The following is a 16,187-nucleotide window of genomic DNA, read 5'->3' as shown; positions in this document are numbered from 1 at the left end:
CCTCACCCGGAGGGGCAGGAAGAAGGAAACTCAGGCCAGACCTCGGGATTTGTGAAGACAGGTTCTGTGAGGGACGGACAGATCAGTCAACCAAGCGGAGAAGAGATACCCACCAAATCTTGGACTGAAAGTTCAAGTATTTTTATCAATTTTTCAGAACAGAAAGAAAAGATGCCAAAGGCTACATATTCTCTAGGCTGGCTGCACAAAGGCCAGGGTTTTACAGCTACACTGTTTTTACCTTCTTTCTTGTATTTTGATTCTTAATTTTGACTTGGTTGAACTATTGATAGAAAAATAATATGTTAACTAGGAGGACGATCATAATGGCTAAAATTTATGGCTTATGGCATCAGTTAGTAACATTTTACGTCAATCAGCTCATTTAAACGGCCAAACGCTCCTTTGACGTACTCTCGTTATGTGAATTTTACCTACGAGGAGACTCTGGCTCAAGAGACAGTGAGTCAGGTCAAGGCAAAGGCAGACTGTGAGCTGACATGTGTGCCCAACTACTGTCCGTCACCCTGGAGTGGTGAGGTCTGGGGGCAGCCCCTGTGCGGTGTCCCCTCAAATCCCTGGAAGGGTGTGGCGTGGGGGGGCGGCTATGGAGACAGCACAGCAGGAGGGAGGGGCCACGGTGGGCAGCGAGAGCTCACACCTCCAGTCCCGCTGGCCGGAGTCATGCCAGCCCACAGCTCCCTGTGTGCCCCCGGGCACCTGCGACCCGAGCCCCGACCCCGGGAAGAGGCTCTGGCACCCACCTGTCAGCACGCGCATGGCTCCGTGCACGGCGTTGACGTCCCCGCTCACCAGCATCCCCATGAGCAGGTTGAAGAGCTGCGGCCAGGCCTCCGGCCAGTCCCAGTGGGCGATGGCCGACACGGCGTAGGCCACGCTGGAGCGCACCTTGCTGATGGACTCTCGTAGCCCATTGGGCAGCAGCTCCCGGATGACGATTTTCGCCTGCAGAGGAAAGGCCACCTGCCCTGAGAGCCGGCTACACGTGGGAGCCGAGTCCCATCCGGTGTGCGCATGAGGAAAGCCATGAGCAGAGATGCTGCGTAGCTGGCAAAACCTCCAATGCAGACACCTGACGAGCAGGTCCCACAGCCCTCACCGGTGCGCTCTACACGCACGCCGTCTGCCTCAGCAGCCATTTACAGTGAAAGCGGAAGGAGGCTAAGAATTCGGTCCCTCGGTCACACGGGCAGTGTCCGTGCTCGGCACCACGTGTGGCCAGCAGCTGCCGTACTCAACAGCACAGATACACAACTTTCCGTAACTGCAGGGAGTTCCAGCAGACCGCCTCGCTCGCCACCTTATACCTCAAAACTCCTTGGGGCCCGGGGTGGCCGCACAGCACTGCACTAAGTATTAACACTATCTCATTTAACCCTCACACAACTCTTTGGAAGTTGGAATTGTCACTCTAACTTTAGGTATTTAGGAAACTGGAGCTCAGAGGGTGAAATATTTCCCAGTATTTCATGGCCAGCAAAGGGCAGAAATGGGATTGGAGACAGGCCAGCCTCTGCCCCGAGCCGTCTCACCCGCGCACGCGGCTCCCCACGCAGCCTCCAGCCAGCTCCCCTCTCTCTCTGCACAGTCTTCTGACTGCCCCCTGCTGTCCGGGAACGGGGACCGCCCCACCTTGTCAGATGGGTCCTCCAACCACAGGCAGACGGGCCAGCTCAGTGTCCTTACCCTTTCGGTAGTCTCAGGAGGCCGGAACTTCTCTGACTGGGCACACCAGTGAGTCTCCACATACTGCTTCAGAATGACTGATGCGAGCTGTGAAGAGAAGAAGCCAGGTGGTACACAGCAAGAAAAAGGCTTTCTTCACACAGGAAAACCATACAGATGGCCTGATCCATTCGTGGCAAGTGTAGCAAAAGCTGCTACCAAATCCTAGGGCATTTATAGATTGGCCGCATTCGTGCTCTTTCCCATCAGAAAGTTTCATTAGCAAAAGGGAAATTACTTATAAATTGGACCAATTGGTCTGGACTTACCTGACGAATTGCCAACGCCCCCTGGGGGTCCACGGTCAGCTCTGCCAGGTGAACACCGAATTCTGAAAGAGAAAATGTTACCGTGAGTCGAAGAGCACGCAGGAAAAAGCCACAGCAGCTTCCTGCGCTCTAGCCCTGCGGCCAACAAGAGTGACTTCAGAAAGGAGCCGGAGCCGCTGCCTCCCACAGCGCGGTCACTCTCAGACTGAGTCCCAGTAGGACCAACACGCGGACCCACAGCGCACGGCTGGGCCTTTTCTCCCTTCACTGCACAGCCCCTCCCCGCCATCTTCCCTGCCAAGGTGGCGGCAGCTGCCTCCTGAACCAGTGAACGTGGTATGTACCACTAAGTTACCCAAAGAAAAACCAAAGGTGAGATTTCAGGAGTGAGTCTGACACACACCACCAGATGAGAGATGATTAAGTCTAAGGAACTCTGGCTTTCGCAGGCTTAGTCCTAACAGTAACAGCGGTCATACGTGCCCAGCGCCCAGTAAGCGAGGCAAGCAGCGGTCTCGCAGTGAGCGCACGGTGGGAGGCTACGAATGATTCTGACTCCCAAGTTAGTTAGAATTCACACCCTTAGTGTAATCCCCATCCACATCGCAATGATGGGTTTTGCAGAAATAGAAAAACCCACCCTAAAATTCATATGGATTCTCGAGGGACCCGGAACAGCCATCGTAATCCTGAAAAAGAAGACCAAAGCTGGAGCGCTCACGCTTCCTGATTTCAAAACTTAGTACAAATCTACAGGAATCAAAACAGGGTGGTCCTGGAGTGAAGACAGACATACAGACCCATGGCAGAGAATACAGAGCCCCAAATAAACCCTCTCATACACGGTCAAACGATTTCTGACAAGGGTGCCAAGACCACTCCATGGGGAAAGGACAGTCTTCACAACAAATGGTGCTGGGACGACTGCACGTCCATGTGCGAGGAGGAAGCTGGAGCCGTACCTGACACACATACAGAAATTAACTCAACTGGATCAAGAACCTAAACGTAAGACCTAAATCAATAAAACTCCTAGAAGAAAACATAGGAGAAGAGCTTCATGACATTAGACTTGGAAATGATTTCTTGATGTGATACCAAAAGCAGAGACAACCAAAAGAAAAAACAGACATATTGGACTTCATAAAATTTAAAAAACTTGGTGCATCAACAGACACTGTAACAGAGTAAAAAGGTAACCTACAGAATGGGAAAATTATTTGCAAATATGTATCTGTCAAGGGATTAATATCCAGAACATATGGCAAACTAGAATTCAATAAGAACCAATAAGCCAATTCAAAAATGGGCAACAGACTTCGAATAGACATTTCTCCAAGGAAGACACACAAATGGCCAACAAGCTCATGAAAAGCTGCTCAATATCACTAATCGTTAGGAAAACTCAAGTCCAAACTACGAGACACCACCTACACCCATTGGGATGGCGACGATCAGAAAACGAGAAGACGAAGGCTGGTGAAGCTGTGGAGAAACTGGAGCCTGTGCACAGTGCTGGGGGGGAAACGGCGCAGCCGCTGTGGGGAACAGTACAGACGTCCTCAAAACACTAAAAACAGAACCACCACACAACCCAGCAATCCTGTTTCTGGGCATTTCTCCAAAGTAAATGAAGACACTAACTCACAAAGATAGCTACACCCTCTGTTCACTGCAGCATTACTTACGGTGTATATGAAAACAACCTAAGTGTCCATGGATGGATGAATGGATACAGAACAAATGGAGTATCACTCAACCACAAAAAAGAATGAAATGTTCCCACTGCAACACCACGGGGGGGGGGGGGGCCCTCCAGGGCATTATGTCAAGTGAAATAAGTCAGACACAGAAAGCTACATAGTATCATCTCACTTATATGTGGAACCTAAAAACAAAAGCAAGAAAACAACCTGGCAGATGGAGAGAATACATTGTTGGTTGTCAGAGGTGGCAGGTGGGTGAAAGGAGTCAAAGGGTATAAACTTCCAGTTATAAAATCAGTACGTCCTGGACATGGAATAATGTACGGCAGGGTGACCCCAGCTACTATTGTATTGCATGTTTGAAAGTTGCTACAATAGATCTTAAAAGTTCTCAGCACAAGAAAAATAAAAACTCTAACTAAAAAAAGTCCGTTATTGTGCTATTCTTATTTTTATTGCCCATCATGAGTACACTGAGTGTCTTTCTATCTGTGTAACAAGTTACTTTCCATGGGAAATTCCACTGGGATAGCCGTCCAAAGGGCATTTATGCAACAGAAAACCTAAGCGGTCCATGCCATGTTTCATGTTCATGGCTTATCCAAGTAACAAGATAAAAACTACTGAAAATGACCTACGTCTCTATTTTTAAAAATGTTTTGTTTTGAAGTAAGTTTTAGACTTAAAGAAAAGCCGGATCTCCCTCACCCCTGTTCCTGATGACAACCACTTACGCACCCGTCGCTCAGCGACCAGACCAGAAACTCGCACAGCGCTGCTGTCAGCAGCACTTAGACTTCACTGGAGTCCGACCAGTCTTCCCACATTGTCCTTTTTTTGGTTTCCAATCCAGTCCAAGATCCCACACTGTCCCGGGCTGTTCTGCTTCCTCAGTTTCCTCCAGTGGTGACGGCCCCTCATTCTCTCCTTGCCTTTGATGACCAGGACACGTGGGTAGGTAAGGACCAGTTATTTAGAGACTGTCTCTACGTGCCTTTGACGGAGGTTCGTCCTGATCACTTGAGGGTTCTTGGCAAGAATACCAGAAGCAATGATGTGTCCTCAGGACCCCACACCATGGAGGGCAGTGTCCATCAATTTTATCCCTGGTGACATTAATTAACCACGGTTACTTGATAATGTGGGGTCTGCCGGCTTTCCCCACTGTTAAGGTACTGTTGTCCCCTCTGCAATGGGTACAAATCTTTGAGATGACTGCATGTAAGCAGACCTGCACAGTTCAAATCCATGTAGGTCAAGGGTCAACTATACTAACCTAAGCCTACACATCCATCCGTCCATCCACCTGCCTGCCCATCCATCCATCCATCCATCCATCCATCCATCCATCCATCCTTCCTTCCATCCATCCATCCATCCATCCATCCATCCTTCATCCATCCATCATCCATCCATCCATCCATCATCATCCACCCATCCATCCATCCATCATCCATCCTTCCATCTATCCATCCATCATCCGTCCATCCATCATCCGTCCTTCCATCCATCCATCATCCATCCATCCATCCATCCATCCATCATCCATCCATCCATCATCCAACCCTTCCTTCCCTCTTTCCTTTTCCTTCCTTCCTTCCACCCACCCACCCACAAGGGTCTCTGACTTAAAATGGCTCCACTTATGATTGCTTGACTCTGCAGTGGTGCCAAGCGATATCCATTCAGCAGAAACCGTACTTTGGATCTTGATCTTTGCCTGGGCTAGCGGTATGGTGCTGACCCGCAGCATCTAGCCACAGCTCCCACAGCCACGCGACCACGAGGGTTAACAGGGCCACTCCAGTCTACTGTGTTGCCAGAGTTTTTTAGAAATTGTGTTCTGAGCACATTAAGGTAGGTTAGGCTAAGCAGGCTTTGGAGTTTGTGAGCTGAGGTGTATTAAGTGCATTTTCAACCTATGATATTCTCAGTTTAGGAGGTTTTCTGGACATACCGCATCCTAGTCTCGAGGCATCTGTACTCACGCCTCAGATGCCAACCAATACCTCGAGGTTCATTCTCCTTTCCTCCTTTTCGTATTTGCAATTCTTTCTCTGACAGATAACACTGGCTCTCGTTATCTATAATACATTTACTTATTTGTTCAATATTAGTCTACCAATAAACTAATTGCAGAATGATTAACCCATACTCTTAGGAAAAACATGTATTAACTAGGGAAAACAATTTGTGGATAGTTCCTTCTGACTTTAGTCTGACAACATGCAGTCAAGACACTATTTTCCAAAGTTACTTAGGTGAATTCTTTTTTCCTCCAACACCTGATGATATTGTTACGTTACTCATTTGTGACAGTTAGGTATATTTGTTGCTACTTGCATTCCACTTCGGGTGCCTCCCTCGGGGTGGGGGGGGTATGTAAAACATGACTACGACTCTCACCTTCCAAGAACGTCCCTCCCCAGCACTTCTTCCCACCCCTTCGCCACCACTCCCCGTAGTAACCAAACTACTTCTGGTTTAGCTTTCCTGTGTTTCTTTTGCATTAACGAGCAGACACATGTGATTTTCTTATACCCTCGTTTACATGAAAAGTAGTATACAGATACTCTTTCGCACTTAGATTTCTTTCAGTTTCCAGTACCGTGTTTCCCCGAAAATAAGACCTAGCCAGACTATCAGCTCTAATGTGTCTTTTTGGAGCAAAAATTATATATGAGGCCTGGTCTTATTTTACTTTAAAAGCGGGTAAAACATAATATAATATAATACTGGGTATAATGTAATACCCAGACTGGGTCTTATATTAATTTTTGCTCCAAAAAACGCCATAGAGCTGATGGTCTGGCTAGGTCTTATTTTCAGGGAAACACGGCATATCCTGGAATTCATTCTAAACCAGTTCAGATTCCTCATTCCTTTTTATAGCTACACAATATACCATTGTATAGATGTATATACTTTACTCAGCCACTCTCCTGGGTATGGGCAGTGAGATCGCTCCAGTATTTTGCTTTTACAAACAATGTCGCAGTAAATAATATTGTGGGTGTGTATTGTTATATTGTTGAAGGTGCATCTTCAGTTTAGATTCCCAGAAGTGGGATTTCTGGGTCACAAGGCAATGCAGTGTTGTCAGGTGTGGCCAAATGTTCCTCCAGAAGGACCGCACCACTTTGCATTGCCACTAGCCATGTTAAGAGTGTTTCTTCATAACCTCACCACCAGAATGTGTTCTCATACTTGAAACATTTAGCCAGTCTGATAGATGACAAATGGTAGCTCAGTGTTGTTTTAACTGGCATTTCTCTAATCATGAGTGACTTTAAACTTCTTTCGTAAGTTCCAGCGCTGTTTTACTGTCTTTTCTAGGGGGAAGGGGTGAATTGTCTGTCCATGTCTCCCCCCATTTTTCTCTTGGAGTTCTGGTCCTTTGTCTCTCAATTTTTAAGAGCTCTTTATATACTAAGGAAATCATCCTCGTCTAGTATATGCTGTGAAAAAATTTTCCACATTTATCAGTTGTCTTTTGACTTTTTACATGGTATTTTTTGTCATGCAAATTAAAAATGTTTTATGTAGTCAAATTTATCAACCTTTTCTTTTATTGCCTCTGAATTTCAAGTCGTAGTTAGAAAGCCTTTCGATATGCCAAAGTTAAAGAAAAAAATTCACTCATACTTTCTTCTACAACTTGTATGGTTTTATTTTTTTTTAATATTTAGATTCTTAATCCATTTGGAACTTATATTTTTGGTACGGTGTAACATACTGATCTAATTCCAAATGGCTACTCAGCTGTCCCAGTAGCTTTTTTAAAAAGTCCATCTTTACCCCAATGATTTGAGCTGCCACCTGTATCTGGATCACTAATTTCCAAAGATACCTGTAACTATTTCTGGACTTTCTATTCTATTCCACAGCTCCACTTGTCTATTCGTGTGCCACGGCCATGCTCTTTGTTTGAATTATAGAGGCTTTATACGATGTTTTCATGTCTGGTAGAACTAGTCCCCTCAGAGACTTCCTTAGTCAGTGATTCTGGAGCGATTCTTCCACGCTTGTTTTTCTGTGAACTTCACAATCGACTTGTTTAATTCATCTATAATGCAGAGTAGTCCTACCCAAGGACAGCATGTGTCTTTCCATTTACTCAAGTCTTCTTTTAAGTTTTTCAGGAGTGTTTAAAAAGTTTCCCCTAGAAGGTTCTTGTACATTTCCTGTTAATTTTATTCCAAAGTGTTTAATCTTTCTGGTTGCTATTGTAAACTTTTTTAATGCCTCTATTATGTCCTCTAACCTTTTACTGTTTGTGAATATAAGGGCTATTGATTTTTGCATTTTAGTTTTATGTCCTGGTACCTCACTGAATCTTAGCTACTTAACTCACTCTTATTACACCCTTATTTTAAGCTGCAGTTTTTGGTACAATCTGATGACACCTATCACTTCCCTCAGGAAAGAAGACTTTTTGCAAGACCACCGCAAAAGAAGCCATATTCTTTCCAAAGCACTTACTAGGTGATAAAACCACAGGCAACACCTGAAACCTGCAGAACCACCTCTAAAGATACTGAACCCCACTCTACTTCTTAGGATGAGCTCAGCTAGTTCAGAGTCCGGGAGTGCTACAGGACCCACTTACAGCAGAAGAAACAGTCGGTGTCTACAACCCCAAAGGTAGGGGCGTCAACTTTCAGAACTAAACGCAGATGACTCAGACATCATTTAGGAAGACCTCTGGGCTACCAGTGTTTAAGTTGAACCCCGAAGCATCCATGTGTGGAACCCAACCAAAGGAGAAAGAGAACTCGCAAGGGTGCCCAGACCTCCTTGGACGTCAGACACGCAGTGTGATACGGTGCTAACTTCATGGCCCCAAGTCGGCTTAGAACGTCCCTGCCTACCAGGCGTGGTCTCCCCGGGTGCAGTCAACCGACTTTGGGGTGCTTTCCTTAACGTCCTTCAGAATGACGTCAGGCAAGTTCATAAACCACTTGAGCCACAGTTTTCCTCTCAGGCGCCATTTGAATGATTTTTGTATGGACCACGGTAGGGTGGGTTTTCATGTCCCTGGGAAGAGCCAGGTTTTAGCTCATCACCACAGGGACAAACTGAAACGAGATCAAGATGGACAGACTCTTTAACGATACAGTGTGAACGAGATACAGAGGAATAAATGAATCTTTCTGAGAAGGGCTTGAAACGTGAGACGCTACAGCTTAAACCGAGCCGGACAATCACCTTTGCAGTGAAAGCACACACTGTCGCAGCTGCGGGGTAACACTGCGGCTCAGAGAGGACAGAAGCCAATCACTTCCCCTCAGGGACGCTGGTACCAGTGAGGGGTCATTACTGCAGGAAGACCAGGAGAACTGCACACAGAGCTTGCTGCTCTGGGGTCCGTGCTGCTCTGGGGTCCTTGCTCACCCACCTGAGAATGGCAAGCCTCCTTTTTTAGAGAAAAACTTAGTGTGAGTACGTTTTTCCTAATGACGGCCAGGCTGGGGACGCTTTCATCTTGTCTGGTGACCTTCAAAGATCACACCCCCATTTCCATTCATCACGGGAAGGGACGGTGAGAACGCGAGATCATCCGAAGATTCAGATCCAGACGGGCCCTCAGACCCAAGTCAGCAGGAGTCTGTACCTGCAACAAGCGTCTGGAAGACGGATTTTCTCTGAGAGTTTATTTCCTCCACACTGGAAAGAAGCAGCTTGAAAGTTCGAGTAAGACGACTCTGCTCAAAAGTCTTAATGGGAAAGAAAATCTGCAAAGAACATCATGACCAGTAACTACAGACAAATTTAGAAACCAGATGGATGACCAGAAGAGGTTTTCTTCTCTACAGCTCCTAGAGTTTCAAAAACAGTGACCATATTTGATCAGTTCTGGTTTGGAAACCCCCCAAAATTCAAAGGCAAAGACCTCACCAGGTTACAGGGGGACATGAGAGGGGGAAACATCTATTATTATTCTTACCAATTATTATTTTATTTAGCCCAATTTATTCTGTCTACACAGACACCCACTGGAGTTAGAGGGACGTCAGCCCCACGGGAGAATCTCCTACCAGAAAACCTCCGTGTACTTAATCAAAAGCCTTGCGGGCGTGGTGGCGGCGCGGTGCTGAGGTGAGCTCTGCTCAGAAGGGAAAGCGAGAGAACAAGTTCTCTGACCTGTTTAACTCTAGCCAACAGTCGCTCCTAGCCTCCCCGGTTTCGGCAGCAACAGCCCCCTTTACAGCATTCTCTTCACAGAGACAACACGGCATTTCTGGGAGGAATACGATGAAACACATCGTAAAAGAAAAGGACTTGTATTTATTTCAGTGTGTGCTGGGGGCTCCCAGGTTTGCTGACTGGCGTCTTGAACATAATTTCTTTAGAAAGCACTAGAAAGAACAGCTGAATAACGGACTTGGAGACGATTAATGCAGGAAAACACACGAGACACAGACATACATCGCTGCCTTTGTTTGTGTGGAGAGGACCGGTTAGATGACACTAAGATTCACTCTATGCAGTCAGCCAAAGGGGATCGCTCCCAAGTGGGTGGTATGAAGTTGGCTTTCCAAAGCCATCTTTCCTAAGAACTGTAAGTTCTCTAGGTCCTTTTCCCCGGGTGAAGTAAGGACAGACCCATTCTGTTAATCTGGGTTTACATCCGACTCTACGTTCTTGGTTATACTTCTAATCCAATCCGAAATGGTATCCTCTGACTTCCTTCCTAAAAAATTCTTTGCGCTCTTTCCTGAACCCCTTCTCTGGTCTTCTAGTCTTTTGCTCCCTCCCGTCATCCTTGCTCCCCTTTCACCCCACTAGGCAAAAACATGATCTATCTAAACCTTGGCGTAGGAGGGCGCGCAGGATAAAGGAGAAGACAAACGCCAGTGGGGTCCTACAGACCTGCCCGACACGCGCCCCTGGCAGCGCTGCCAGTCAGGGGGGCTGCCAGCACGAAGAGGTGTGAGCAGGATGGTCTGGGAGGAAGGAGCGCCAAGCAGAGCTCTGCAGAAGCCCCTTTTTGCTTTGGGGGTCGGGAAACACCACAAAACCACAGCTGAAAGGAAAAAGAAAACTCCACCACTGGCCTTTTTCCGAGCGTGGCCGCCTTCTGCCCGGCTCAGTGCCCGCCACATGCCCAGGAGTGCGTCTGGATCCTTGAGGGGCGCCCTTCGCAGGTGACAGTGCTTATGCTATACTGTAAGAGAGCCAGAAAAGTGCCCATGAGAACCAGAAAGCAAACTCCCAGCCGGCAGGGTTACCTCTCTAGGCCTCTAAGATGGGGGGAGCAATGCAGACCCTGGGCAGCACCTGATGGCAGGAAAAAGGAGGGAGAGGTAAGGCCCCCTCCCCAGTTCAAGTAACGGTGGTGGAAGGAAAGAAAAACAAGTATTTTCTGTGACATACCGTGTTTCCCCGAAAATAAAGCCAGGTCTTATACTGAGTTGTGCTCCAAAAGATGCATTAGGGCTTATGTTCGGGGAATGTCATCCTGAAAATTCATGCTAGGGCTTAGTTTCCAGGAAACACGGTATTTGCTGGGAGCAAGACAGCAAAACTATGTCAAAGTCAAATGAGGGGGGAAATGTCTCCATTTCTAACAGACAAAAGGAATAACTAAAAAAAGAAAATGCCTTTGGGTCTAAACTAGCCACATAGCAAAGAAAGCAGGTGCTATGCTACGCTGGCCAGGAGAACGAAAGCAGCAACCCACTCCAACACTCAGTGACGCTGCTCTTAGAGCAAAGTCGAGAGAGAAGAAGGAAAAAGTCCCCTCTAAGATATAAATCAGCAAGGCATAAACACACCAAACATCAAGCGCTGACATTCTCAGAAGTCAACATCTTGTAAGTCAGACAAGAGGCGTTGATGAAGCTGAGTAGAGAACAGTAGGCTTTGATGCAAGAGATCTTTGGCAGTTCATAACTCTCGTCTTTTTAATCACTATGCTTATAAAATGCTTGACATGACCCTGCCTATTAAATAAACGGAATTAGAAAAATGCTCTCACAGATCAAAAAGCCCTTTATTTTCGCTCTATTGAGGCAGAACAACATTCCTGCAAACGCTGCTGACCAAACTCAAAATCTCAACCCCAAGAAAGATGAAAGGTACCAAGTACCTGCTGGGATACTGGGTAACACAGGAATTCCCAACTTGCCAGTGCCGGGCTTCTCCACTCAGGATGGGAGTCTGCTGGTAGCGATGGCACCTGACCCTTCTCTAATTAACCCTGTTAACAATTCAGAAAGGTTTGCTGGGCTCCTCAAGTACCACGTGACTAGAGAGGATGGCAAACAGGGACTCGGGAAAGTCATTCCAGGACACCATTCTGAGGAAGGACCCATCCTGATCCTTTTGAAAGTGACCCATAAGCCCGGTGAATCTCTCCCATTACACGCGTCCTTGGCTTAAGAAAATGGGCTCCTGCTGACACATATGTTAACTAATTACAGGCAACTTACTACTTGAAAAACATCAGCTGGCAGACTAAATGACCAGGATGTACTTTGGGCTCCAGCAACTTCAATTTCCTACGATAATTGCTTCTGAAAATCTAACCGGGAATCTGGTCAGAGCATGTCAACCTTTCTTGTCTGTCCATTTAACAGGGAGTTGACAATTGACCTGTGCCCGTTTGCCCCAAATTACGTTAGAGATTCTCCCACTTAAGCTTCAAGATGAGGCAGCCAAGGATGGCGGCACACCTGCTCATCAAAAGGAACAGACCAACTCATCTCTGGCATCACTTGGTACCAGTCACCCATGTGCAGCAATAAAAAATGGCTCACAAAGGCTTGTTATTTGAAGGCACAGATGGACTAGACACGACCTTGAGCCCGTGGCACCAAAAAAAGGATCAAAAGATTACCAGAACACAAATAATAATAAACACTAACGCCCAGATTTCTCATTAACTTCAAGTTTCAAGGAACTTCAAGTTCCTAGGACCAAAAGGCAAGTGTTTTCCCCCCTAAAATGTGAAGCAATGCCAAAGGAGCGGAAAATTGTTTGTTCATTCATTTGCGAGCCTGGCTCCTCACCTGGGCCTGCAGGCCTTCTAGCAGCAGGAGCAACGTCCTGCCGGTGTCATCAGGCCAGTCGCATCGCTAAACGCTGCTTGGCAGGTCAGGTGCTATGTCTTCATGAAAAGGGGGGCAGTGGCTACCGACCATGGTAAGGAAACATCTGAGATTCAGACAGAACGTAAGACAGGAGGGACTCTTTGCCCAAAGGCAAAATGCAACTTGATAAAGGCCACAGGAAGAGGAGAGGAGAGAGGTGAGGTACTGTATGTGACGAATGGATCGCCATCCTCCATATAACGAAGGGGGTGACTTTCTATACTTTTAAAACAAACATGAGGAGTCACACTATTTAAAAACACAGTCCCAAAGGGCCCGATGCAGTGCACTGCACTCTAGACCTGACCCAGCCCTGTACACCACGTCTCACCCTGTGAGTCCCACGTCTTCCCACCAGCCCAGACATTGCGCTGTACCAAGCCTCCCTCCGTGCCCAACGGCACACGACGACCAGTCAGTTATGGGGGGAGGGCTTCAGGCTATTCCCATCCGTGGCCTCAATCAAATGGGAAGTTCAGCACTTCATCTCCAAGGATGAAGAAAGGGAGAGACTAGAACTTTAAAAAGACCCTAGGAAGTTTATACCAGACTTTGCCCAGATGAGACCATGGCATTGGCGAGAGTTGAAGGGCCAGAGCCCGAGTGGGGCTGCGGGTGGACTGTTTCAACACAAGCGAGGGTCCCATTTCCTAGGAAGCTGCCAGACCTGCACTGGGGCATCAGGGGCACCGGGAATCATTCAGGAAGGGCGCCTGCCCTCGACTTGACTCCAGCAGCGACAGTAACTTGAGGTGCTATGGTCCCTTTGCTTGGCGTCGGCACTTCCTCCTTCACACCCCACGCAGGCAGGGGCATGAATGTGAGGAACGGCCTCCCCAGGAGGACGCAAGTCCCTCAGGTCAGGCCCCAGCGCGGCTGTCGCAGCTCTCTCCTGTTTGTGCCTTTCTCCTGTCCCGTGGCGGCTCCTCTCCTCTCCAGGGCCTGACACGCTAAGAACAATGACCATGACAACCCCACCTTCAAAGTCGCCCTTCACCAGTTAGGTCCCATGTCGCCATGTATTTCATTAGAGGGAAATTCGTTTTCAACAGCTCTCTCGGGATGTGGGAGACGAGGAAATTCTATGTAAGGGACATAGGGGTCCAATCCTTTCCAGTAAAAGTCCTAAGCCCAGTAGAAGGGCCGAGTCAAGGCCTCGAGGGTGGTCAGACCATGGACAATTCCCCACGTGCGGGCAGGTCTGTGCGAGCTCGGGCGGGGCGGGGGCTGGGGCCTGGGGTTCCCGCAGGGAGGCCCTGACAGTCCCAGCTACGCTCAGCGACCCGGAGCGCTGTCCGTCCTCCGGGGGAGGCCCGCGGGGCAGGACACGGACAGGCCGCCTGCGGCCGCCAGCGCGGTCTTCCCCGCAGCCCTGCAAGCGGCTGGTCGGGGCCGGGACAAAGCGCGGCAGACAAAGGAGGCCGGCCCCGCACACAGACGTGCGCGCCCCGCACGGACGGCGGGCGCGGCCGGGGCGGGAGCGGCCGCACGTGCGCCGCCCTGGGTCTCTGGGAGCCGCGAACGGGAAGAACCGCCGGCCCGTTTGTAACTCCGGCACCAACTTGCGGGCGACACTCGCGCCGCGACGGCGCCTCTTCCGGGCCCTGCGCGCCCCCGTCCCCGGCGCCGGGAGGGCCCGGCCGTCGGACCCCGGCCCGCGGCGCCACCGGGCGAGCGTGTCCGCGGGCCGCTCCTCCGCCGGCCAGGCCGGGCCGCACCTCCGCCGGGGCCGCGCCGCCCGGGACGGTCCCGCCTGTCGCTCACTCACCCTCGGTCACCTCCAGCACCTTAATCTGCTCCTCGGCGGCCGCGCGCACCTCCTGCACTGGGGACAGGATCCCGGTGAGCGTGTCCACCAACGCCTCCTTCAGGCCCTGGGCCACCGGCCCCGGCAGCCCCGAGGCCGCGCCAGCCGCCGCCGCCGCCGCCATCTTCCTGCGCTCAGCCCGCCAGGCCCGCGGCCCGGACCCGCCACTGGGCGACGGCTCCCGCGCGCGGCCAATCCGCGAAGCCGCGCCTGCGCACCAGCGGCAGCGGCGCGCCGGGGGGCGGGGAGAGGCGCGCAGCCTCCGGAGACAGCGCCGCCTGCCGCAGGGACGGGAACTGCACCTTTCTCCGCAGGAGGCGCTCGGGGTTTCTGCGGCGGGGAGCCCCGGGGAGGGGGGTTCGTCAGCGGGCTTTCCTGAAGCGGACCAGCACGTTAGCAAACTCACTCGGAATAAAGGACTTTAGATCCAGGGACGTCTCAGGTGGAAGACACTGCGTTAGTAGAGAGGAGGTGGCATGGGAATGGGCTCTAAGACGGCGCTGGGTCAGAAACGGCTCTAAGTTAAACCAACCTTCGCCCCCTAACACTGAAAACGCTTTGGCTCGAGGGAGTCTCTGGTCTCTTGGCCTCAGGAATTCGGAGGCAGCGGGGAAGAGACAGAAGTGGACGGGGCGGTGGGGAGGGCGGCTTCCGAAGGCCCAGCGCTGGAAAGTGGCCGGCCAGGTGAGAGCACCTGCGTGGGAAGCGTATTTCTTCCGGAGTAAGTACTTATGTGACTACTTGAGAAGGAATCCTATTAGCCGAGAACATGTCTTTCTTTCCCCCCAGAGAAACTACGCGTGGACACTGACGTGAAAGAACAGGACTCGCTTCGCGTGGCTATTCCAGGGCTGGTGGTGGGAACTGGGGACCCGCGCAGGAGCAGGACGCTCCTGAACACCGGAGACGTGGAGGATTATTGAGCGGGTTGAAGACGAGGAGCAGGGTGGTCCGTAGTGGCAGAAGGCGGCTGTTGTTGGAGTGGGAGGTTCTAGAGCACCGAGGAACAGGTAGTTTTTAGTGAGGTCTCTAGGAGCCCTGTCGTTCCCAAGTGGCAAAGGACACCAGTTAGCAGTGCCTAGTCCAGTTCTCAGACTGGATGCTGAGAGATGGCCATCAGGGGGCAAGTCACCCCCTCTGAGGAGTCTTCCAATAGCATGGTGCCCCGGTTTATTGACAAGCGCTCTAAACACTGTGGCACCACCCGTGTGAGAAGGGCGCTCGGTTGTTACCGCCATGTCATGGGGAAGAGTGCGTCCCTGCTCCCTGCAGTAGGGAACAGGAAGGTCTTCTTTTCCTCCCGTCGGTGGCCAGGGGAGGCTGAACCCCATCAGAACAACTTCTTCCCTCATAGGTTCACTTGTACCCCAAGAACACTTAGGCAAGTCTAGAGGGTGGTACATTTTCCAAAGGTGTGGCAGTAGATGGGAGGGCTTGAGGACCCCGACTTCCAGACTGGGTGTTTCGAGTTCTGGTGGAGCGCTAGGTCCACAGTGTGCAAGCAGGACCCCCCCCCCCAGCGAAGGGGATCTGACCTTCCCAGGCAGGTGGGTTTAGCTCTGGG

At 50.0% G+C, this 16,187-nt stretch overlaps 1 protein-coding gene across 4 annotated transcripts in view; it reads right to left on the bottom strand.

The window, feature by feature from the left end:
• The window catches only part of IPO9 (importin 9), a 35,109-nt gene extending 20,297 nt beyond the window's left edge, over window positions 1–14,812 (bottom strand). For 2 of the 4 annotated variants that reach the window (XM_074317120.1, XM_074317121.1), the window contains exons 1-5: window positions 14,585–14,787; window positions 10,780–10,889; window positions 2,016–2,077; window positions 1,708–1,794; window positions 765–966 (exon numbers count right to left, since the gene is read on the bottom strand). In XM_074317120.1, coding sequence (XP_074173221.1) covers window positions 765–825 — 61 coding nt within the window. In that variant the 5' untranslated portion in view covers window positions 826–966; window positions 1,708–1,794; window positions 2,016–2,077; window positions 10,780–10,889; window positions 14,585–14,787. Of the gene's footprint in view, window positions 1–764; window positions 967–1,707; window positions 1,795–2,015; window positions 2,078–10,779; window positions 10,890–14,584 lie in introns of all 4 variants that reach the window. The other 2 variants (XM_074317118.1, XM_074317119.1) reach the window with 2 other exon arrangements.
• Window positions 14,813–16,187: the final 1,375 nt, after the last annotated feature.

The sequence above is a fragment of the Rhinolophus sinicus genome, linkage group LG12, assembly GCF_036562045.2.
Source record: "Rhinolophus sinicus isolate RSC01 linkage group LG12, ASM3656204v1, whole genome shotgun sequence".
Lineage (NCBI taxonomy): Eukaryota > Metazoa > Chordata > Mammalia > Chiroptera > Rhinolophidae > Rhinolophus > Rhinolophus sinicus.
The sequence above is the reverse complement of the archived record's forward strand: the minus strand, read 5'-3'. Positions and strand labels throughout refer to the sequence as shown.